This window comes from Phocoena sinus, chromosome 13, assembly GCF_008692025.1.
Source record: "Phocoena sinus isolate mPhoSin1 chromosome 13, mPhoSin1.pri, whole genome shotgun sequence".
Classification (NCBI taxonomy): domain Eukaryota; kingdom Metazoa; phylum Chordata; class Mammalia; order Artiodactyla; family Phocoenidae; genus Phocoena; species Phocoena sinus.
The window spans coordinates 88,079,682-88,105,305 of NC_045775.1; the positions used below are offsets into that span (position 1 = coordinate 88,079,682).

Below are 25,624 nucleotides of genomic sequence, written 5' to 3' on the forward strand. Positions count from 1 at the left end.
AATAGTGGAAGACCACTATTAAGAGACTGAGAAGCAAAAACCAATACGTTTGGGACAGGGCGTTCCATCCTGAGACTGAGGTGCCGGGGGTGGGAGTGGATGAGAGCGTGTGGGTGGCCCCCAGGGACCTGCCCGGTGGCGCAGGCACTGTGTGGGACACGTGCTGGCTACGGGCTTGGCCAGGACAGCCCTCTCTCCCCTTCCCCGCCTTCCCCACCCTGGCAGGACATGCAGGCTGAGTTTAGCCAGCACGTTTCTGTCAACAGCATCCAGGTGCGCTGTGGCCTGCGGGGTGACCCAGGCTGCCACGGGAGCAGGGGGACCACCCTGGTCGTAAACACTCACCCTCCACGCTGTGGAGTGCAAGGGTTCCAGTGGAATCGCTGTATCACGTAAACTCCATCTTCTTTTCTTTTTTTTTAATAAATTTATTTATTTTTGGCTGCGTTGGGTCTTCATTGCTGTGCCCGGGCTCTCTCTAGTTGCAGTGCACGGGCTTCTGATTGCGGGGGCTTCTCTTGTTGTGGAGCATGGGCTCTAGGTGCACAGGCTTCAGTAGCTGTGGCACGCGGGCTCAGTAATTGTGTCTCGCGGGCTCTAGAGCACAGGCTCAGTAGTTGTGGCTCACGGGCTTAGTTGCTCCGTGGCATGTGGGATCGTCCTGGACCAGGGATCAAACCCGTGTCCCCTCCGTTGGCAGGCGGATTCTCAACCACTGCGCCACCGGGGACGTCCCAACTCCATCTTCGTAGACCTCCGTACCGTCAGAGGATGGAGGGGAAATATTCAGCTATGTTCTCTTTTCAATAGGCTGATAACTAAGAAGATTCAAGGCTGCTTTTCTGTTGCTCTAACTAGCGCTATAGCATTCAAAGTGAGTTTACCAAATGCAGAAAGAAAACAACCCACCCGTGATCTTACCAGTATCCACAACCAACAGCTAGTAGCATTTTTTAGGAGTTCCAGTGTGTATATTTTCACGTGAAAGCATATTTTACATCATGGTAATTGGAACATACGCACCATTTTAAGACTGATTTCCATTTACTCTCATAGAACCACGTTGAGCTTCATAATCGTCCTTTTAATGACCTCAGAATATTCCATCCATCGAGCATATGTTTCCCAATTTACTTAACTAGGTCCCATACCGTTAGCCACGTGTGCTTTAAAAAAATGATACCGTAAATAATGTAGGACCAGCATACTTGCTTTTTCTTTCATTTGCCCTTAGGGTCAATTCCCAGAACTAACTCTGTCAAGTCAGCGGCATGAATGGACTTTATACCAGTAGTCAGTGACTCCGTAGAGCCTCTGCCATTTCCGGGGCACGCGTGCCGGCCCCACGGCCAAGATCAGCACCGAGCATTTCCCTTTTCAAGAGCTCCAGCTTTTCCAGGGTCTCTGCCCGGTGGACGCCCAGCCGTTCCTACGGCCCCCGTCTGTTCTCAGGTGTCCCCCTCTGCTGGGGGTGAGTCTTGTCTGGTCACCCCGTCCTCCGGCCTCCCAGGCCTGGGATGTCTGCACAGTTCCTTTCCTCGGTGGGAATGTGCCTGCCGTCCCCAGGGCCCCTCAGCAGCCCCTGCCCTCTCCCCCTCATCCCGGCGCCTATCCACACCTTTCCGTACCCCACATCCACTCCACTCCACCAGGCCCAGCCCAGGGCGGTTCCACCACACTGACCGATCGGCTCTTGCCAAGGTCACCAGTAATGTTAACTGCAGAGGTCAGGGACATCTTTCAGGCCCCTTTCATTTGGTCGCTGTGAGGCACTGGACCCCATCCCTCTGGAAACTTTCTCACCGCCTTGGATCCCACATCCTCCTACCGTTCTGACGCCTCTCTGTAAGTGTCCTCTCTCTCCTCTTTGTTGACCCAGCTCCTAACCTTTGGCGTCCCCCGAATAGAACAGATGGCTCACGGGGCAACGCAATGGGGCCTCACCCCCTCTCTCTATGCTGTCGTGTCGGTTCTAAAATTTACAAGCCCGAGTGTGCCCTCTACTCAGCTTTGAGGCTCCCCAGTCCCTGGGTTTCAGTCTCTCCCTTTTATTCTAGACACACAACCCATGAACAAGCCCATCCGCTTCTAAGATTCTAACCCTCCCCACGCTAACAAGTGCCCGGTCTGTGCCCCCAACGAGGTCTTCCCTTTGAGTGTGCCTCTAATATAACTGCCTCTATCTGAATGCCCCATAACATCTCAGATTCAGCAGGTACGGAAGAGAATTATTGTCCATTGTCCCCGCCCTGCCCTCCCTTCAGGTTTACCCGTGTTCTCTTAGTGACGACACCTCTCTCCAGTATGCAGTCAAGTTCAAAAGCTGTCCACCACTTCAGCCCCTTTCCCCTTCCTCACATCCATGGTCACTCACTCACGGGGAGCTCGTCCGTCGCACCCCGAGACTCTCAAACCTCTCCCCTCTCGACCATCCTCTGCTGCCTGGGTTCACAGCCCTCGTCAGCTCCTGCCTGGGTAATTCCAAACGCCCCGCACAGGACCGCCATCCTGCAGCGCTCCCCTCCCCGCACATCCCGAGTGGTGCTGGGGCCGGTGTGAGCAGGCAGCCTTCCCGGTTTCAGTTACAGACTCTGTCTCTTGCTATCTGCATAACTTCGGACAGAGTTTTCAACTTCTCTCCACTTGCCCACACATACAGAGCACCTTCCTCGCAGGAGTAGGTGAGAGGATGGAATGAGGGTTACGTGAGTGAGTACACGTCCGGTACTTGGGACATTGCCTGGCGCGTAGAAAGCACCCATTAAATGTCACTGCTGTCATCATCATCGTCGTCTCTGCACCACCAGGGAGATCTTTCCAAAGGAAAACTCTGGTCCAACCAGTGTCCTGCTCAGAACCCTTCCGCTCAGACAGATTGAGTGCACCCACATTCGTAGCGGCATTATTCGCAGTACCTAGAAGGTGGCCACAGCCCAGGTGTCCGTCGACAGATGAATGGATAGGCAAAATGTCATCCATATGTGCAGTGGAGTCCTACTCAGCCTCTAAAAGGAAGGAAATTCTGACACGTGACACAACATATGTGCCCCTGATGGATGTCATGCTCCGTGAAGTAAGCCTGTCACAAAGAGACAAATGCTCTGAGGCCCTGGAGTCATCAAATCCGTACAGACCAAAGTAGGTGTGGGAGGCCAGGGACCGGGGGAGGGGGAGTGAGTGTCTAATGGACGGGGTTTCAGGTTGGGAAGATGAGAAAGTTCTGGAGACGGATGGTGGGGATGGTTGCACAGCAACGTGAATGTCCTCAATGCCACTGAGCTGTGCATGTAAAAACGAGCAGAAGGACAGAATTGTATGTAGTATGTACCCCAATCAAAATAAATCAGTAAAAGCCCTCAGTTTCTCCGCGTTGCCTGCGGAGTTGCGGCATCGCAGTCGGTGCCGCAAGCTCTTGAGACTCCGTCTCAGCTCTTCTCTGGCCTCATCTCCTGCCTCTCCCTGAGCCGCAGCTACGTGGCACTGCAGCCGTCTCTTGGGCCAGGAGCTTGGACCACACTCAGCCTCTGCCGGGTGCTCCGGTGTCTTGATCCATGCCCACTTCCTGACCTTCTGGTCTTGCCAGTGGACTTTCACTTGGACAAATCACAACGTAGACTTGTTAAATATTAGAAATTACTCTAGTTGAACCCTCAGAGCGCACAGGTTGGTGTTGCAGCCAACATAAGGTTTCCCGCCTCCCAGCTCTGTGTTCCTGACATTACACTTTGGCAATCACAGCGTTCATGAAAAAGCAAGTCCTGAGTTGGGACTGAGGCCAGATGCTGCCATGCGGAGGCCACAGACAGGCCCTAAGAACCAGGGAGCTCCCAGGTCAATGCGGATCCCATTTGCACCTTATGGCCACACAGGACAAACTTTTTCATTAGTTCGTTCAATCATTTGTATATCCATCTGTCCATCCATTCCTCCATCCATCCATCCACTCCTCCATCCATCCTTCCCTCCCTCCCTCCCTCCCTCCATCCATCCCTCCATCCATCACTCCATCCACTCCTCCATCCCTCTCTCCATCCATCCATCCATTCTTTATTATTATTAAATTTTTTAATAAATTTATTTTATTTATTTATTTTTGGCTGTGTTGGGTCTTCGTCACTGCATGCAGGCTTTCTCTAGTTGCAGCGAGCGGGGGCTACTCTTCGTTGTGGTGTGCAGGCTTCTCGTTGTGGTGGCTTCTCTTGTTGCAGAGCACGGTCTCTAGGTGCACCGGCTCAGTAGTCGTGGCTTATGGGCTCAGTAGTCGTGGCACACGGGCTCAGTGGTCGTGGCACATGGGCTTATTTGCCCCGTCGCATGGGGGATCTTCCCGGACCAGGGCTCGAGCCCGTGTCCCCTGCATTGGCAGGCAGATTCTTAACCACTGCGCCACCAGGGAAGCCCCATCCATCCATTCTTTCTGGGAGGTGGCCTAGCTAAGGGTCCAGGTCTGAACTGCTTTGTCTGAGTCCTGTCTCTGCCACCTATTTGTGTGATATGAACAGGTTATTTGCCTCCCGGGGCCTCACGTTCCTTATCTGTAAAATGGGATAACCATACTACTTGCTTCATAAGGTGGTTATAAGGAATAAATTAATTAACATGTAAATGCTTACAAAGGTGCCAGGCACATGGTAAGTTATACGAGTCTTCGATTCAGCACTAAATTGAGGGAGAAATAGCTCTAATTCTGGAAGAAGTAATGCACAGGCTGGCCTTTGGAGACCCTTCTGCCACCATCGTCGGTGTCATGAGCAGTAATGATGGTGTGCAGGTGTGGGGCAGAGAGGCCCAGGCTTCACGGGGTGGAGGAGTGTGGGGTCCTGGGAGGCTCTAGCTCATCCTGGTGCTCATGTGTCTCTGAGCTTGAAATTAAGACGAAGGAATGTAAGATTTCAAACAATATTTTGATATTATGCAAATAAGATAACAAAGTTTGTTTAGAAACATCAGCATAAGTAAGATGTGAAGTTTATGAGTTTTCCTAACGAGAAAGGCAAGAAATAAAGCTGAGTGGTAATTTCTCATGATTCATCGGTATGATAAGAGGCATTAGGGTGGGGTCAAGGAGGAAGCATGAGGATCTTGGCACATCTGGCAGAGCCTCTGCGTTTAAACCGGAGGGATTTCTCTCTACTTCTGTGTCTCAAAAGTCATTTCAGGGGTTAGAAAGTCTTGGAATATTAATAATTTAAATTGAAAACTTCCCCTTTTAACATACAAGAACTCCTGATTATCCACTGATTTGCATCAACTACAAAACAGGGAAGAATTTCCTAAAAGGCATTTTAAGCTGCTCACTCTGTTTTGTTAAATGGCTGGCGGGGGTGAGGCAGTGTTTTTGCAAGCACCGATGAATATGGCTAAGTTTTCTCTAACTTAAGATATATTTACTCCAGTTTGAGATCAAATAAAACTGCTACGAGCATCTGTGTACATGTTTTTGTGTGAACCTAAGTCTTCATTTCTCTAGACAGAGGTCCAAGCCTGCAGGTCACGTGGTCGTTGCCTGTCTGGTTTTATAAGAAACTGCTGAACCGTTTGCTAGGGTGGCTGAACCGTTTTACATCCCCTCCAGCCGTGTGTAAGTGGCCCAGCGTCTCTGCATCCTTGAGAGCATTTGGTGTTTCACCATTTTTTATTGTAGCCATTCTGACAGGTATGTAGTGTTATCTCAGTGTGGATTTAATTTGCGTTTCTCTGATAGCAAACGACAGTGACCCTCTTTCCATGTGCTTATTTGCCAACTGTGTATCTTCTTCCGTGAAGACATGTCCTGTCTCCATTCATGTTTTTTGCCCACTTTCTAACTGGATTGTTTGCTTTTCACTGTTGAGTGTTCAGAGTTCTTTATACGTTCCACTTGCAAGCCCTTTATCAGATATGTGGTTTGTTAACATTTTCTCACACTTGGTATCTTGTGTTTTCATCCTGTTAAAAGAATATTTCACTAAGCAAAGGTTTTTCATTTAGAGGAGGTTGTTTTCCTTCTGTGGACATTGCTTTTAGTGTCGAGTCTAAGAACTCTTCTCTGATCCCTAGATCCCAAAGACCTTCTTTTTCCCTAAATGTTTTATAATTTTACATTTTTTACGTTTGTGTGTTTTTAAGTCTGTGATTCATTTTGATATAATTTTCATTGAATAAGGTGTGGTGTTGGGTCGAGGGTGTTGGATGTTTTGCCTGGGGGTGTCCAGTTGCTCCAGCATCATTTGTTGAAAAGACTGTCTTCCTCCGCTGAATTGCTGTGGTACTTTTTCAAAAATAGTTTCATCTTTTGATAATAGATCCACAGCGGTATTTGTTTCTGAGGAGGAACGTAAGGTTAGATGAACCAAATGTTGTATATTTTCCTTCTGTTTTCTCCGTTTATCAACACAGAGTTTCCCATGAGATGCTGGGATGGCAGTGGAGGGGGTGTATGTACTAGGGGAGCCTATGGTGTTAGAAATGCAGTAGGTCGGGTCTGTTCTATTACAATTTTGACAAACCTGGAGCTAACACTTCCAAATGCATGTGGAGCCCTTCCAGACAGTCACCCCAGGACCATTTCTCAAACCCTGGACCACTTCTGTGCACTTCCTGCCAGAGCCAGGACAAATGAAGAAAACCAATCTCACCATTGGCAAGGGAGAGGGGAATCTACACTGTGCAGAGATGTCAGGTGAAAGCCGAAGGGTGTCCTCTGGATTTGGCGCAAATGAGGTCATTGGCGACCTTAGTAAAGCGGGTGCGGTAGGGTGGTGGGAACAGAACCCACAGTCCAGTGGGGTGAGGGTGTGGGTGGGGCCAGGCAGAGAGGACCAAAGGGGTGTAGCTGAAGGAGGGCCTGGACCCCGAAGGCTTGGTTTTGTTCTGAGATAAGGAGGCTGGAGTGTGTACAAATTCCAGTGGAATGGGGGGGGAAGTGAAGATGGGGGAGGAAGTGAAGATGGGAGGAAGTGAAGATGGGGGAAGTGAAGATGGGGAGGAAGTGAAGATGGGGGAAGTGAAGATGGGGAGGAAGTGAAGATGAGGGAGGAAGTGAAGATGGGGAGGAAGTGAAGATGGGGAGGAAGTGAAGGTGGGGGAAGTGAAGATGGGAAGGAAGTGAAGATGGGGGAAGTGAAGATGGGGAGGAAGTGAAGATGGGGGAGGAAGTGAAGATGGGTAGGAGGTGAAGGTGGGGGGAAGTGAAGATGGGGAGGAAGTGAAGGTGGGGGAAGTGAAGATGGGAAGGAAGTGAAGGTGGGGGAAGTGAAGATGGGGAGGAAGTGAAGATGGGGGAGGAAGTGAAGATGGGGAGGAAGTGAAGGTAGGGGGGAAGTGAAGATGGGGAGGAATTGCACATGGGGGAGAAGTGAAAGTGGAGGAGGAGATGAAGATGTTAGGGAAGGAGGCGGAAGTGGGGGAGAGAAGCCCTGTGCATGCCAGGGAAGCGAGGATAGGCGAGGAAATAACCCCAGACAGGAGAAACTTCCCTTTTTCCATTGAAACAGCAGGGAACCAAGAGCACATTGGTGTAGATGCAGACCACAGATGCATTTGATGGCGGAAAGTTGTGTGGACTAGTGGGTCTTTCCAGGATGGAAAATGTGTGGTTGCTTTAGGGGTGTGTATGTGTTTCTCAGTGATTGAGGGGTGACACCAGTATTTGCTGCACAGAGGCCAGGATGCCGGGTGCCCTGCAGTGCTGGGACAGGGATTCACCTTTTCCGAAAATGACCCACCGGAAGCAGTGCTTACTGACACGGCCACTGCCCGCAGCCGTGAGCGTGAACATAGCAACCGTGATTTCTAAGTACTGTTTTGTACTAAAAAGGAATCAGTGCTTGTTGGAGAGGTGACTGCTTTGACCAAGGCAGGGAATGTACGAGGCGACCTTGGGTGGCTTTGTGCAGTGTCTTATAAAGTTAACCATCCATTTACCATATGGCCAAGTGGTACCAGCCTGGGTTTTTACCCAAGGGAAATGAAAACTACGTCCACACAAAGACTTGTATGTGGGCAAATTTTGTATCAGCTTTACTCTCACTAGCTCCATACTGGAAACAGCCTAAATGTCCATCAACAGGTGAATAGATGTACAAGTTGTGGTCCAGCCTTCAGGGCAGTGCTACCCAGAAATAACAAAGGATCACAGACGCTCCTGGCAACATGGATAAACCTCAAACACACCATGCTGAGTGAAAAACTAACAGACATAAGAGAACGCATGCTGTCTGACTCCATTTATATGAAATAGGAGAAAGCTGAAACTGATTGATGGGGGCTGCTGCGGCGGAGAGCTGACTGAAGTGGCAGGGGAAACCTTTGCGGGGTGGTGGAGATTCTGCATGAGTGGCGGTGGTCACGCAGGTGTGCACCTGTGTGAAACTTCCCACCCTCCACGGTTACTGTGGGTGTATTTTATTTTCTGTAAATAATATTGCAATGAAATTGAGTTTTAAAGACTGAAGGTATGGTGGGAGGGGGTCCCCAAGGACCCAGAAGCCACGTTGATGGACTTCCTCTGGTCCCAGTCGGGACAATCTAAGCATCAAACAGAACAATGACTATAAAATAAGGAATACATAAAAATCTAGGGGCCCTAAAGAAGGGGGGGAGCTTGTCCGTATCTGGGGATCCTTAAGCAGGAAGTACACACATAAAGAAAAGCAAGTGAAGGACTATTGGCTAAGTTAGAGTGGGTGGGGAGCCAGCCAGGCATGGGCTTTGGGTGCTGATAAAGTTCTTTCTTGGTCTTGGTGGCGATTACACCCAATGTAATCTAGAACTATCCGTTCATCCGCACATGCCTGTACAGATGTATCTCACAATAAAAAGTGCCCCTCCCATGTTCAGAGAAGCATCAAAAATGCAAGTAGCCCATGCAGAAATGCTATTTCAATCCACTGATTCCATTTCGCTAATCAAAGCGCCTACTGTATTTGACAAGGGGAAATGCCTATGTAATTTAAAATAGAACTAATTCTTACATAAATGTTATCCAGAAAACCGTTTTTGAAAATAACAGATAGGGCTTCTTAGATAAGCCAAGATGAGAAATACCAAATTGTCATAAGGGAAACAGTTTTCTAATAATTTAATTTTTGTCTCCTCAATTTAGAAGGCTTCAAATATTCCTTGAGCTAGAAAATGTCTACTCCTTTCTAAAAATGGAAAGAGGAAACAACTTGCAGAATCTCCTTCATTTGAATTAACATCCAGCTAACTTAGGGTCTTAAGTGGGTGGCATTCTCAGGCTTCCTCTGAAAATATTAATGTTATCAAACAAAGTTTGATTTTCATAAAAAGGAATTTGATTAGGACCTCGAGGAGAACTGATTAGAGGCTCATGTTTTCTGAGGTTCGTGTCCAGGGCTCTGGGCTCATTGGCGGCTGCTGTTTTGGCCTTGGTTCTCCCTCAGGGATGTTCTGTGCTGCCCCATTATTACGTTGGTGACAGAAGGCTGGATGATTGAAATGGAAAGTAACAGGCAGCTTCCATCTCTCCCACATCCAGCTTGGGTGAAAACCTTTTCATCTTCAGAGGGTTTTTTTTCCCCTTCATTTTAACACATTTATTCCTCTTTGCCCAGAAAATTATTTTGGTCTCAGACAACTCTTATTTATTCATTCCCGTGGATGAAGGCAGAAGCCTGGATAATGCAAAATGATACAAATTCAGAAACTCTTTATATTTGACTTTCAAATGCGGGCTTGTGCTTACATTTGATTATGCGTATATTTAATATTCTGAGGATTCAGTTCAGACAAAATAACCGAGTCGCAGGATAAGCATCTAACTGGAAAAGTGTGAGCCGCTGCCCCGGGTCCGACCACACTCCCGAGCTCACTGACGGCCGGGAGACAGGAAACAGGGCTCCAGACAGAAGACAGACAGGCCCTCTAAGCCCGCCCTCTTCTCACCCTCTTCCTGGAAGCGAGGGGAGCCAGCGCTTCCTGGGCATCCTGGGTGCTCTGCGCCCCCAGCACCGCCCTTCATCTTAGCGCAAGTGTAGTACGTGCTGCTGAGATCTGCGGTGGGGGCTTGGCCACTGAGATGCTTGCTTTGCACGTGTCCAGAGAATGCTTATCTAGTCTTTCTTTCCTGTCCCACCCACACTCGGGAGCAAATTCCACCCGAGGGGGCGGGCATCCCAGGGGCCACCCTGGAGTCTGTCCTCCCTATATTTTACATATATATAATATAAATAATATATATATTATATAATAATATAATATAGATCATAATGTTATGTAATATATTAATAATTAATATTATTATATTATAATATATAATATTAATATTATTATGTAATGTGATAATATTATATAATAATATAATAATAATAGATAATATAAAATATATCTGTTTTTGAAGTATAGTTGATTTACAGTGTTGTGGCAGTCTCTGCTGTGCAGCTGGGTGACTCAGTTATACCCATATAGACATTCTTTTTCATATTCTTTTCCATTATGGTTTAACACAGGATACTGAGTATAGTTTCCTGTGCTATACGGTAGGACCTTGTTGTTTATCCATTCTAAATGTAATAGTTTGCATCTACCAACCCCAAACTCCCACTCTACCCTTCTCCCACCCCTCCTCCCCCTTGGCAACCACAAGTCTGTTCTCTATGTCTGTGAGTCTGTTTCTGTTTTGTAAATAGGTTCATTTGTGCCGTATTTTAGATTCCATATAAGTGATATCATGTGGTATTTGTCTCTGTCTGACTTACTTCACTTAGTATGATCATCTCTAGTTGCATCCATGTTGCTGCAAATGGCATTATTTCGTTCTTTTTATGGCTGAGTAATATTCCATTGTATGTGTGTACCACATCTTCTTTATCCATTCCTCTGTCGATGGACATTCAGGTTGTTTCCATGTCTTGGCTATTGTGAATAGCGCTGCTGTGAACACTGGGGTGCGTGTATCTTTTTGAATTATAGCTTTGTCCATGTGTATTCCCAGGAGTGGGATGGCTGGATCATATGGTAGTCCTATTTTTAGTTTTCTGAGGGACCTCCATACTGTTTTGCATCACAATTATTACGTTTATAAGCAGTCTGTCCACCAGAGTGGGCTCATCAGGTAGAACAGGCGCCCGTGCACACAGTCCGGCCGTGAGGATGGCTCCGCGTGGGCCCTCCGTCTCCCGCACGCTACCTGGAGCCCCTAACCACGTTGGGACCCTCGTCCTGATGGTAACCCAGCATCTCCGTGGCAGAGAGCACAGTCCTTCCCAGCTTCCTTCTGCCCCACGCGCCTCCCCTTCTAGAAACTGCAAAGGTTTATTTGTGACAAAGGTTTGTGCTGGGGTTTTACTGCCAGGAGAGAACTGGAGAGTCGTGGCAGGCAGGTGACATCATCGGATGTGTATCAGAGACAAGTCAAGTTTCATAAACGAAAATTATTGGGGAGGGGGGTGGGGAAGGAAAGACAAGAAGGAAAAAGAAGGGAGAGAGAGACACAGGTAGAAGAAAAGAGAGAGAGAGGGAGGGAAAGGGGGCACGGGAGGCGTTTCTGGGAACTGACCCCTTCATCGTCTTCTCCCTCTCCCCCGACGGAGTGGCTGTGAGGCAGGGGAGGAGCAGGGAGCACCTGCCCACGTTGCAGATGCCCTTCTAGTGGTTTCTCTCCTCTCAGGACTCCCCCCTTACCCCTTCCCCTCCGAGAGGGGTCTGGGCACAGCAGAAGCTCAACCCCCCATGGCAGGGAGAAGGGGCCTGGGTTCCCGCACGCCCCTCTGAGTCTCCACCAGCCCCTCACTCCTCTGGCCCCAGGCGGCCCAGGCTGCGGTCACCCGTCTGAGACCGGCCTCTCTGCCCTGCGCTCTGGGCATCAGGCGGCAGCAGCCACCCGAGTTCACAGCCTGGCTCGGCCTCCCCGTGAGGTCCTCACTCTGGAGACCTTCTCACCCAAGCCCAGGCTCTTCCAGGCCTCGGTCCTCTCAGCCCTCTCCTCCCCCGCGTGCCATGGACAGGACACAGGAGCCGCCCTTGCCATCAGAGTGCCCCTGATCACCAGGCTGTGTGCCCCAGGGACTCAGAAAGAGCCCTCCCACCCCACGGGCTACAAGTTCATTTGGGGGTGTGGGTGGGATTAACCGGGGTCCCCACACCTGAGCCCGCCCCTCCCCCTCTCCTGCAGGCCCCTCCCATCCAGGAGGGTTCCCCTGGGTCCCCCCAGCGGGGAATCTTACCTCACAGCCTCATAGCCTGCTATTCTGTTCTAAGCCAACTCTGGGCTCGGGACTCAACTTGGTTCTTGGTGTGCAAGGAAATAATTTTGAAACATAGAATGAAATAAAAAACAAATAACGCGGGCTTCCCTGGTGGTGCAGTGGTTGAGAATCCGCCTGCCGATGCAGGGGACACGGGTTCGTGCCCCGGTCCGGGAAGATCCCACATGCCGCAGAGCGGCTGGGCCCGTGAGCCATGGCCGCTGAGCCTGCGTGTCCGGAGCCTGTGCTCCGCAACGGGAAGGGCCACAGCAGTGAGAGGCCCGCGTACTGCAAAAAAACAAACAAACAAACAAAACAAATAACGCTTTTCTTTCTTGCTCCAGCCAGGTTTGTACGAATAAATTCCTGCCATGGACTTAAAAATACCTCATGTATCGTGCAGAGCTGAGCAGATGTCCCTTTTCTAGGTTTTTTTTCAGCCTCCTTCCGAAGCTCTGAATGCTAGTGATTCAGTGGAAGGGGAGCCTGCATCACCTACAAGAAAAGAAAACCACATCAGCTAATATCACACAAATACTGCGCCTGCAAGAAATGAATTAAACATGGATGAGACAGGAGACAGCGGGGCCACTTACGATGCTGTTGCAAAAACCCAGGGGCAGGGGACAATGGATTTAACTAAGGCGGTGGTGGCGGAAGGGGAGAGACACATTAAAGAAGTATTAAGACATTAGTGTTGGGGCTTCCCTGGTGGCGCAGTGGTTAAGCATCTGCCTGCCAATGCAGGGGACACGGGTTCGATCCCTGGTCCAGGAAGATCCCACATGCTGCGGAGCAACTAAGCCCACAAACCACAACTACCGAGCCCGCGTGCCACAACTACTGAGCCCGTGCACCTAAAGCCCGTGCTCCGCAACAAGAGAAGCCACCGCAATGAGAAGCCCGTGCACCGCAGCGAAGAGTAGCCCCCGTTCGCCGCAACTAGAGAAAAGCCCGCGTGCAACAACGAAGACCCAATGCAGCCAAAAAAAAAAAAAGGGCATTAGTGTTAAGGTCCAGATGGTAAGGCTTCACCTGTGGTCGTTTGCTCCAGAAGGATGTGGCCTTTACACTGAAAGTGAAAGGGCGTGTGCAGAGGCGTGGCCGGTGCATTGTCAGGGTAGTGGACCAAAGGGAAGACTCCATCAGGCTAAAGCTGTGGACACTGGGCACCAGGGTGTAGTATGCTGGCTTGGTGTCCAGGCTGGATCCTCCAGAAGCAGATGCTGCTGTGGAGCTCGGGGTACAAGCTGTTCAGTAGAGATTTTTATGGGCTGAATTGTGTCCTCCCGAAATTCATAGGGTGAAGCTCTAACTCACCCTCAGAATGTAGCTGAATTTGGAGACAGGCGCTTTAAAGATGTGATTAAGTTCAAATGAGTTGGTGTGGGGGAAGGGGGTGATGAATTGGGAGAGTGGGATTGATGTATACACTGCTATGTATAGGATAGATAACTAGTGAGAACCTGTTGTAGAGCACAGGGAACTCTACTCAATACTCTGTGGTGACCTACATGGGAAGGAAATCCAAAAAAGAGGGGATACATGTATACATAGAGCTGATTCACCTTGCTGCACAGCAGAAAATAACACAGCATTGTAAAGCAACTATACTCCAATAAAAATTAATTTAAAAAAAAAAAGGCTTCCCTGGTGGCGCAGTGGTTGAGAGTCCGCCTGCCGATGCAGGGGACGCGGGTTCCTGCCCCGGTCCGGGAAGATCCCACGTGCCACAGAGTGGCTGGGCCCATGAGCCATGGCCGCTGAGCCTGCGCGTCTGGAGCCTGTGCTCCTCAACGGGAGAGGCCACAACAGTGAGAGGCCCGCGTACCGCAAAAAAAAAAGTTAAAATGAGGCTATTAGGGTAGAACCTAATCCAATAGGACTCAGTGTCCTTGTAAGAAAAGGGGATGAGGACACAGAGGGAGAACACCACGAAGGCACAGGAGGAAGATGGGCATCAATGAGCCGAGAAGAGATGCTACGGAAGAAACCCACCCAGCTGACACCTCGCGCTTGGACTTCAGCCTCCAGGACTGTGAGAGAATACGTTTCTGCTGTTTAAGCACCCCTGGTCCGTGGCCCCCAGTCCGTGGCACGTTGTCATGACAGCTCAAGCCGACTCCTGCAGAGATGAGCACCCATGAGGGGAGGAGAAAGGACGGGGCAGAGAAAGAGGCTGAAACACGGTGTGAGCCGCACAGAGCCTCAGCTCCCCTGGACAGCAGCCCGGAGCCTGCCCTCAAGCTCTGCCTCGCTCCACGGAGCGGGGCTGCCCTGCCTCGTAGGGTGACCTCACCAGGTGGCTCTCACAGCTGATGTGGGCCCGTGAGCAGCTGGCGAGCAGAGCTTGTCTGCACCCCAGGCTCCCCACCCGGGCACAGGCGCTGCCGAGAAGCAGGCGTCTCGTCTCCACGCCCGTCACAGGCCACCCCTTGCCCCGCTCGGCTGCGTGCTGCGTGTGTGTTCAGGTCCCAGTGGACCTTCATCCCTGAGGGGAGCTTACGGGAAGGATGTCAGGGAGAAACCTCCCTGCTGCGTTTGGTCCCAGGGCCACAGCTGAGACCCACCACCATCTCCCTCCATCGTGAGCTATCTGGGGGCAGGGTGTTCTGGCCGCTATGACGAAAAACACCAAAGACTGAGTGGTTCAAACAACAGATACTTATATCTCACAGTCCGGAGGCTGGAAGTCTGAGATCAAGATGCCAGCAGATCCACTGGCTTGTAGACAACTAGCTGCCTTCTCACTGTGTCCTCATGTGGTGGGGAGAGACAGACATGGGGACAGAGACAGAGACTGAAAGAGACAAAGACGCAGAGAGGAAGCAAGTTCTCATGTCTCTTTTCATAAGGGCACTAATCCCATGATGAGGGCTCCACCTTCATGACCTAATTACCTCCTGACTTGGAAAAATCCAGTTTTCCTTCTCAGTAGAGAAGAACCCCATCCTCCCTCCTGTGCTTTTCCCCTGCATGTCTCTCCTACTTTCACACCATCACACACACAACACTTCACTTCTGGTCACCCCACATTAGCCGACTTCTGTGTCTGTCCTCACACCTCCTTCTCTGACTCTGACCCTCTGGCCCCCCTTTTTTAAGGACCCTTGTGGTTACACAAGCCCACCTGGATAATCCAGGATCGTCTCCCCATCTCAAGACCCTTGACTTAATCACATCTGCGAAGTCCCTTTTGCCATGGAACATGAACGTATTCACAATTCCAGGGATTAGAACCATAGATATCTTTATGGAGCCATTGCTCTGTCTGCTACACCCACTAAACAGACTTTTTGGTAATCGTTTCTTTGGATAAAGCTATTTTAAAGGTTAATTGATCGAGCCTGTTGCTCACTGTCTAGTGACCTTCTAGTTAGGCCGAGACATCTCTGGCCCACCTGCCGGGGCTGCTTTTGGCTCAGCCATCGGTCCTTGGCCCCTCCCACGTTGGTCCGGAAGGCAGGACGCCATGGCACAAGACACGTGTCACCCGCCTGAACAAGGAGTGGCTTCTGACCCCGTGGTGTGCATGGACCTTTGTCTAACACCATGACCCTGAGACGTATATTATTATCCCCATTTTACAGATGAGGTCATTGAAGCCCAAAAAGCTGAAGCTCCTGGCTTCCAGTCGCTCAGGTGATGAATGTTGGAGCTGTGATTCAGCACCCTCGTCTGTGGGCCACCAAAGGCCACCCCTTTTTACTCCATCACACGACTCCCCTTGAAGAGAAGGTAATTCCCTTTGTCTACAGATACAGTGGAATTAAGGTGTGTCACCTGTGCAAATACGCTCTCATTTTGCCGACACAGCAGCCCAAGAGTGGACAGAAATATTTCGCACTGTGAGCTAACTGTAGATGCCCCTGAAGGATCTGTGGCTCTAATTCCCATTTCTCTGAAATTTCCACTGGCTCATTTTATTGTCTGTCATGAGGTTCTGCAGAAGAAAAAAGCAAAACAAGATAGAAAACAACAAAACCTTAGCAGTTGCTTGCTTGTTTCCTGTGAGCAGGACAGTGCGTTGGGGGAATGACTCTAGTAGCAGAACGCGTGCCAGGGTCATTGTCTACGATGGGCAGTGACCAAAAGCAGTCACCAAGCTGGTCTGCAGTACCAGGCGGTGTAAATTTTTACTTGCGAGGCACTTTCTGGAATTTGATTTTCCATGTCCTGTGGTTATGAAGCGACGACAGCTTTATGGCATTGTGACTGGGGTGACGACTAAAAACTGTGTGCGTGTTGGTGCAGGACACCCAGGAAAGGGGTGCTGGCCGGGTCTCTTCTCCCTGGCATATCGCATCCTCTCACCAAATAACGACCTCAGATTATAAATCATCTGAGAACCAGCTAAGTGCTTAGCACACATAAAACGTGAGCAGAAAAATAAAGTTAGTATCCCTGTTCTAAGACCAATTCAAAACTCCTTGTTGGCACCCACTACGTGCCAGCACGCTGCCAGGACCTGCGGGGCAGCACACAGCACGAGGTCTGGCGTCACCAAGTCGGAGAGACCCCTGGCTCCACCAGAACCCAGCAGAGCCAGTCAGGATGGGGGCCAGTGGATGGGCATCCTGAAGGGGGGCCATTTCCAGAAAGTGGAGTGTGAGTTAGGTGAACAACGGAAAACACAGTGAAATATTTAGGGCAAGGAAACTATAAAAATGATTATTTAAGACACTGCTTTTCAGATGGTAAATTTCAACCCATTAGCAGGTCACAAAATCAATTTAGTGGATTTTGTAAAATTAAATAGAACAGAATACGGAATATCAGAGTTCATTGCACAGAGTAAGGGCAAGTATTGTTTCATGAACATCTTGATGTGTTTTTTTTTTTAATATTGTTTCTAATATTCTCCGATTTTCTTTTTTTTTAATAATTATTTATTCGTTTACTTTTGGCTGCGTTGGGTTTTCGTTGCTGCGTGCGGGCCCTTCTAGTTGTGTCGAGTTGGGGCTACTCCTCATTGAGGGCTCAGTAGTTGTGGCTCACACGTTCCAGAGCGCAGGCTCAGTAGTTGTGGTGCACGGGCTTAGTTGCTCCGTGGCATGTAGGATCCTCCCAGACCAGGACTTGAACCCGTGTTCCCTGCATTGGCAGGTGGACTCGTAACCAGTGCGCCACCAGGGAAGCCCCTTAATGTGGTCTTTATAGCAGTGGATGCTTGTGTGTGTTAGGTCACAATAGCAAATGTATTTTTTTACTGTGGGTCGCAGTCCAAAAAAGATTGTAAAACTGATTTCAAGGAAGCCATTGTGAACTCATTATAAAACCATAGAGCCTACTGATCAAATCCATTCTAGGAATCCGCTTCCCTTGACACAGAGATCACCTGACGCTGTGACTGGGCTCGGGAGCCTGTCTCCTGCTGGTGTCACAGGTACGGGTGCCTGGGGCGTGACATTATGCCCCAAGGCAGCGTTCACTGCGCTCTACGTGGTTCAGGGACGTTCTCTCTCCACAGCTCGCCTGTGAAGCAGGTGCTATCGTTACCTTTATTTTACAGACGAAAACAGGGAGCACAGAGACAGTCACTCCCCAGGGCCACGCAGCCAGAGGGGCAGGGTCCAGCTCGGAAGCCCCCAAGCTTCTTGCTCAGCTCATACCACCCCCGTCCCTGCTAAGACTGTGAGCTCTTTGGAGGCAAAGTCTGCCTCACACATCTGGCAGATTTTTTGATATTCCTGTTATCTGCTGCTACACAGCAACTACCCAAACTCTGTGGCATTAAACACCATTTTATTATGTCCAAATTCTTTGGGTCAGGAATTTGGACAGAGCACAGAGGGGGTGACTAATCTCTTCTCCATGACGTCTGAGGTCTGGGATGGAAAACTGGAGGGAACTTGAAGGCTGGGCCCTGGAATCATAGGGAGGCATCTTCATTCATATATCTGGTACATGGGCTGGGGGCGCTCAGAGGCTGGGACCACTGACCTGGGCACCTCTCCGTGACCTCTCCACGTGGCTTGGACCTCTCCCAGCCTGGTGGGCTTATCCCAAGAGGGAGCACTGGAGGGTGAGCGTTTGTTCGACGCAGATGGAAGCTACATGCCTCCGATGATCTAGTCCCAGGAGACCACAGATGGCCCCTCCCTCCCTTCTCTGTTGGTGGAAGCAGCCCCAAGCCCATCCAGGTTCAACAGGAGGCCACGTAGAGCACACCTCACCCCCTACGATCTCCTCAATTTTCTTAGTTTCCAACTAGGCTGTGAGTTTCCTTGTTAGGACAGCCGATTTGCTTTGATGTGGGAGAGTGAGCTGCAGCTCACATCGTCGTGAGGCACAGACACTTGGTGGTGAATAACCTGCCGCTTCTCACGACGATCTGTAGTCTCCCACAGATACGTTTACTGCCTGCATTTAGCTGCTAGCGTTAGGCTCATTTTCAAGTATTTTTGCCTCCATTTGAACTGAAGGTCTTTTATCTAAGCTTATCTTTGGTGTCAATAAGTTTAGGTTTCTCAGCAGCTGGACGCCCAGATAAGATACAGCTCTCCTTCTATTAAAATCTTCTGTAAGTTGATTGTTAGGGCCTCGAAATCCATGCATCACCAAGAGCTGTCCTTTCACATTCATAGGGTCTTCCTTTAGCTAAACCAAACCCTATTTCTTTACCATGACTAAAGTTCTTTGTCATTGTAATAGTTCTTTCTTAGAGCTGGCCCAGAGTGTCAGATTGTCCCCAAAGAACAAGTAGATGCCAGTAACACTCTCTGTTATGCTTTCTCTTAACTTCAGGGTCCTTTGGTAAATTTATTCCCAAGAAGACCCATAAGGCCTGAGTATCCCTCAAATATTCTCCCTTCTGTTTGAAGACCTACAGTCGGGTCGGTCTCTCCTGAGTAAAAGTAGACGCTGTTTGTCATTTGTCCGTCTCACTCTACAAAAGCTTTAGTCTTGATTTCATTCACCTACATCATCCTTCATTGATACAAGCAAATTCCATCAAACGGTTTTAAAAATCATATAATCCATATTGTGAGATAGGAAAGGAAAACAGAGAGTCGGGAGTGAGGGAAGGGAAGCGGGAGAGAAAGGGGAAGTACGGGGCAGAGAGAGAGGCGGGCGCTCGTCAGAAGGTCCCAGGAGCCCAGAGCCACGCAGGGGAAGTAACCGTGCTTCCCACTTCAGGGGTGCGGATACCGAGCAACCAGGAGGTGAAGAGGCAGAACCAGGGGGTCATAATCAGGGAGAGTCCCTTCCCCCTCGGCCCCCGGCTTAGGGAGCGTTGTTGAGAGGTGGCAAAGACAGCCAGGGTGCGGGCTCTGACTCAGACTGCCTGGCTTTGAACCCTACGTGCCTTGCTAGCCTAGTGGCCTTGGACCACTTACTTGACGTCTCTGTGCACACCCCTTGCACCAATGCTGAGTGGACGATGGACAGATGTTTGGGGGATGCTGAGACCCTGCATTAACAATCGCAGCTCTCTGCACATTTATAGCCTAGATGGGCCGACACATCACGCACAGTGACCCACAGCCCTAGTCACTAAAGCAGGCCGGTGGCCAGGAGCTCAGACTGGGGACACTGCCCACTGCCCGAGGCTGTCAGGGGCCACCTTGGAGAGAAGGTGAGGCTTCGGGGACCGTCTCGGTCCATTAACTGAGGCCAGTTTGGCTGGCGTGGGTGATAGAGAATGACTGCATCCTTTCAGCATCTCAAAGATCATTTCCCGGAGCCACGTGACCCGCACAGTTCTAAGAACTCCACGTTGGCCATCAGGCAAACATCCGTGCCGCCCCCCGCTTCCCGCCCCGTCAGAGAGAAGGGCCGCTTTGTCTGTCGTATGTATGTATGTATGTGTATATGTATGTATGTGTGTATGTATGTGTGTATGTGTATGTATGTGTGTATATATGTATCTGTATGTGTGTGTATGTATGTATCTGTATGTGTGTATGTATGTGTCTATGTGTGTATGTGTGGGTATGTGTGTATGTATGTGTATGTATGTGTGTATGTATGTGTATACGCTGCTTCTACTGCAGCAGAAAGCAGGCGTGGGCCCTTTCCCTCTGCTTCCCTCCGCGAATCCTTTGGAGCCGCGGCCTTCTGGGTTTAACCACTCAGAGGGTACAAGCAGCGAGAATGCTCTGAGCGTCTCCCCATGCTTCCGGTGCCAGGCACTGTCCATGCATAACAGCGCCCAGGCAGCCCAACTAGACAACCTCGAATGACAGCCCCTTCTTTTCCCAGTGAGGAAGCAGGCACAGAGACGTCAAGTAAGTGGTCCAAGGCCACTAGGCTAGCAAGACACGTAGGGTTCAAAGCCAGGCAGTCAGAGTCAGAGCCCGCACCCTGGCTGTCTCTGCCGCCTCCCAACAATGCTCCCTAAGCCGGGGGCCGAGGGGCGTGCCTCGGCTGCGCCATTCTCGGACACACTGTGAGAATTGGATTGAAACTCCTGGAATTGAAATCAGAATTCTATGTGTGTGTTATTCTGGAAGGATGGCCTTCAATCAAAATTTTCAAGGGGTTTGGGCACACTAAGGAGTGTCTGGGCCTTGGAGGGGGTCAGTGCTCACCAATTCCTGCTCCATCAGCGACTGCGGGCCAGCAACTACCAGCTCACCTCCCCTCTACCACGAGCTTTAGTGGAAGTCAGGGCCCACCTAGGCTGAGCGGCACAAGTAAAGCACTAAACACAAACCAGGCAACACAGACCAGCCTGTGAATAAATCATAGTCACAAGATATCAAGGAATTATTCTTAATTTTGTAACATGGGATCATGATATTGTGATCATGTTGTGTTTGTTTGTTTTGTTTTTCTGCCGCGTGGCATGTGGGATCTTAGTTCCGCCACCAGGGATCCAAGCCGGAGTGGAGTCTTAACCACCGGACCACCAGGGAAGTCCCCCATGTTTTTTTTTTTGTTGTTGTTTGTTTGTTTCTAAGTCCTTAGCGTCCAGAGATATGGAAGTGCGGAGCAAATGAAAAAAGAGAAAATGTTGACAGTCTTTCAGGCTGGAGCTGAGCTCTTGTGGGTTCATGATACTATTCCCTCTACTTTTGATTCTTTAAATGCCATAATTTAAAAGTTTTAAAAATAAAAATAAATCAAACCTACTCTTCATAACAAGATGTAAATCTCGGAGCCAAACGGCAGTGTTACTTCACCCAGAGAGGGAGTGCGCAGTCCCCACCCTACAGCCTTGCCGGTCTGCCAGGTGCCAGGCTTTGGGGAGGAAAACAGGGAAGAGGTGGGTCTGGCCCCCCGGGGCCTTCTTCCCGCAGCAGCCCCTCCTGGCCCCGCGTCTTGGCGCACTTGACCTCCCAGGCCTCGGCTTTGCTCTCCATGAAATGGTCTGACGTCCAATCTTGGGAGAGTTGCGCGCGGTGGAAGGAGGCGGGTGGGTGGGAGCGTCTCCAGGGTTGCCCGGGTGAGGCAGTCTGGCCTTTCCCGAAGCTTGCTGGGGACGCGGGGGTGGATGGAGAGGATTGTGACTAGGAAGGAGGAACACTCACTCCCTCTCTCTCTCTCTTTCTCCCTCTCTCTCCCTCCCTCCCTCTCCCTCCCTCTCTCCGTCTCCCTCCATCCTCTTCCTCTCACTCGCCCCCCGAGGACCCGGGAGGGCGGCGGACGGGGGAGGAGGGCTGGGGTCTGGGCTGCTCCAGCGGGTGGACCGCGGCGCGCCGGCCCCTCCCACACGGTCCCCTCCCACACGGTCCCCTCCGCCCCATCCTCCTCCTGGTCCCCGGCAGCCGCAGCTCCGGGAGCAGCCGGCGGCGCAGCGGCCGCGCAGCCTTTGTCTCGGGGCCGCCGGGCGGCGGGCCCAGCGCAGGCGTAAGTGACCGGTGGCCGTGCCGGGGGGCTCGGCGGCGAGCGGGCCGGGGTCGCGGGCGCTCCCCGCGGGTGGGCGGGCCGGCCCGGTCGTCCGGGGCTCGGGCTGCGCGCGCCACGCGAGGCGGTGCCGGCGCGCGGGGGGCGCGGAGGGGCCGCAGCCGAGAGGGCGCCGAGCAGGGCGCGGGGCCAGCCGAGCGTTGCCGCTTCGCTGGGCACAGCAGCCTTGCGCCCGTGGACGTACGGCTTGGGTGCAAATCCTGTCGGCTGTGTTTCTCCGGGCAGAGGCCGCGCGGGGAGGCGGGAGGCAGAGAAGACAGGCGGTGATGAAGAAACGGGAGAGGACCGGGCCGGCGTCACCATCACGATCAGTCACCGCCGTCACCACCATCACCATATCCACCACCATCACCATATCCACCACCATCACCAGCGCTGACCGTCGCTCATACCCCCTCCCCTCCCCTGTGTAACGCCAACTTTATCAGATTATTTCCTTTTCATGGGTAATACTTTGAAAAAGCAACAGAGTACCTCAGATTAGTGATAAGCACATCTGCGGGGGGCAGGCTATCCGTCGTCTGTCCGTTAGCTACCTCCGTCTTCCCATCAGGAAAAGGGGCAGTCAGGCTGGGATGCTTTCAGTTTGTCTATTTCTGGTACTGGAACGGTTTGGTAAATTAAAAAAAAAAAAAAAAAACTCCCTCACTTGGTAATGATGATGATAAAGTAATATCCTCACTAAATTAGATAATCAGGAGTGTAACATTTTTCTCTCCTTTAATATTTGAGTGTGAAAATACCAGCAGTAAATGGAGACATAAGGAAACTGAAACTTTCACTAAAACAATACCAAGAATAGGAGCAAACGATTCCTTTGTAGAAAAATCACCCAAGTGGGCAGAGGGCAACGAGTCCCATCTGAAGTGTAGAAAGTGCCCCTTTAGTGGTTAGTGGCTCTCAGTCTCATTACTTTGGAGGCATGTAGTATCCCTTGGGTGTTTTTCACCCTACCTGAAGAATGTTTTCATTGCCGTTTCAACACTGGCTTTTACCTGGTCCAAGGGACCGTGGAGCAGCTGGAACAAACACACATCGCCAGAGCCATGGGGACTGTTAGGGAGCCCAGCGTGAGAAGCGCAGGGACCACCTCCTCATGAAAAGTAACTTCCAGAAAACAAGCACCTGAGTCCGCTCCATTTTCTACTGCTTAGAGACAAACCTTGGACATCCGCGTTTTGTGTTCTAGTCCAAGACAGACAACCAGACAATTCTACATTTCTTGAGATGCTTGGAAAATTCTCTTGGTCAAAAGTCAGGATAGTAGGGCTCCTTTTTAATAGGGCAGTAGTGGTTCACGCTGTGTCCTGTTCCTACGATTCAAGAAGGAAATGATAATATCAAGCACACCATGGACCCCACTGAGCAGCTGTTGTCATGACCGTAAAGATTTCTCAAACATTGAAATGTAACTATACTTCATTAACTCAATTTGGAAATGGGGTTTTTAAATAATCTGTGTGATTCTGTAGAGAATGACTTTGAAATAATTTCTTTCTGTGAAAATATTTCAGGGCCTCAACTTTGAGTGAAAGGCATAGTCACCGTAGAACAATCTCAATTCCAGAGCAAAGACTTAAGGAATCACTTCACCATGTGTTTAGTTCTGGACCTTTGGGAAATAATTAGCTCCTTAAGGGACCTTTATGCCTTTGGTCGTTAGTAAATTCTATTGTTATATCCTGCATGAGTTGTTTAACTCATAGGAACGTTTATATCCCCATATGGGTTATGCTATAAGTTTAAAATAACTTACTTCTTTTTACTGATGTATGATTTACACATTTAAAACCCACAGCTCTTCAGTGTACACCTTGATGGATCTTTACCTACGTCCACACCCATGTAACCTCCACCAGAGCAAGATACAGAAAACCTCCATGGTCCCAGGTGTCCCTTTGTGCTCCTTCCCAGATATAACCGCTCCATTGGCTGTTCTCAACATAGAAAAATAATTTCATTTAAAATCATTTCTTTTAAATTTCCCCCCATTGAATCTGGTTGGCTGTTCCTTTAGCAAATGCAGCTGGGTCCAGCCCTGGGCCCAGCACTGCATAGACGGGAGCCTTCCCCCGGAGATGCAGGTACGGCAGATAACTCAGCAGAGGTAACACGGTGTGTGCAGATACAGAGGGTTATTGGAATGCAATGGAGGCCGTATCCCCGTTTTGGGGGGTGTTCTGTTTCGGTTTTTTGAGGGGGAAAGGGAAGGCTTCTTGGAGGATGTGAATTTTTAAGTTGGGAACTGAAAAATGGGCAGGAGGTAGTCAGTAAAATGTAGTCGGAGGACAAGGAAAGTCTATTCCAAGTGGGAGGAGTATCACGAGTGGCGGCTCAGAAAGAAGAGCGCGTGGAGCGTTTAGGGAACAAAAATAAGTCACGGCCAACTGGAGCGCAGGCTGGGGGCAAAGCGGGTGAAGGACAGCCAGAGAAGCAGTGGGGGCCCATCAGGAGACTCTGAGGCCGCAGTGACGCCCTGCGCTGCAGGCAGGGGGCGTCCCTGGACCCAGGCAGGATGAGACCTGCTTTGTCAGCCATCTGCCGTGCTGGGGAGATTACAGGAGGCACACGGGGGGCGAGGGCAGGTGCTGTGGCATCTGGGTGAGAGACTGAGGTGGCCTAGCCAGCAGTGGCAATGGGAAGAAACAGATGGACTTGGAAGAGATTTAGAAGGTAAAACCAACACAACTTGGCGTTTGACAGGCGAGGATTCCAGGATGACCGTTAGCTTTCTTAGATCTTACAAAACCGGTGGATGATGGTACCGTTGGAAATATTGGGTGGGGTGGGCGGAGAATCTAGTTTATATAATATCCTTTTTTTGATGTATGTCTTTCCGAATACATTTGATCTCGGTTGCCAGTTAGCTTGTGGAACAGTTAGGTAGAAATATCTACCAGGAAGTTGTAACAGATATTTACAGAGCACATTCTATGTGCCAGGCATGCTCTGGTCACCTGGGATGCAGCTGTGAACGCGACGTGGAACCATGGCCTTGTGAAGCTCACATATAACAGGCCAGAGCTGCAGCCTCGGGGCTACCGGCTGTAGGTGGTGACGAAGGCTTCAGAGTGAATGAATTAGCTCGGTAGGATTTCAGTGAAAGAGCAGAAGCCTAGGGTAAATCTCGAGGGATACCGGGAGACTAAAAAGGAGACAAGGAGGGATGGCAGAGAAAGCAAGAGAAGTGTGCTGTTCGGGGGTCTAGGGAGTGGTCCCCAGTGCCACCCGCAGCCGAGAAGTTATGTAAGATGCCTAGGGATGGTCTCTTCCCTTGCTTCTCAAAGTGGGGTCTCCAGACCAGCAGCAGCCGCCTGGGATTTAGAAATGCAAATTCTTGCGCTAACTCTGGACCTCCTGAATCTGACACTGAATCTGAATCTGAAACTCTGAGTGGGACCCAGTACTCTGTGTTAACCAGCCTTCCAGGTGATACAGATGCTCCCCAGAGTCTGAGAACCACTGCTTTACTGCATTAATCGTAAGAAAGTCAGTCACTGGTGCCTGGGAGACTTGGTGAAAGTGATTTCATTGGAGGTACGGCCTGTTTAGGGCAAACTTTAAAAATGTTTAACAGGAGTGTT

At 50.3% G+C, this 25,624-nt stretch overlaps 1 protein-coding gene across 2 annotated transcripts in view; it reads left to right on the forward strand.

Moving 5' to 3' along the window:
- Positions 1-25,624, forward strand: part of MRPS9 (mitochondrial ribosomal protein S9) — a 113,248-nt gene that overhangs the window by 55,660 nt on the left and 31,964 nt on the right. The window contains exon 10 of one of the 2 annotated variants that reach the window (XM_032653160.1): positions 12,617-12,980. The exons of the other annotated variant lie outside the window; for it this stretch is intronic. Within the exon in view, the coding sequence (XP_032509051.1) occupies positions 12,617-12,647 (31 nt within the window). The 3' untranslated portion in view covers positions 12,648-12,980. Of the gene's footprint in view, positions 1-12,616; positions 12,981-25,624 lie in introns of those variants that run through there. 2 annotated transcript variants of the gene reach the window in all.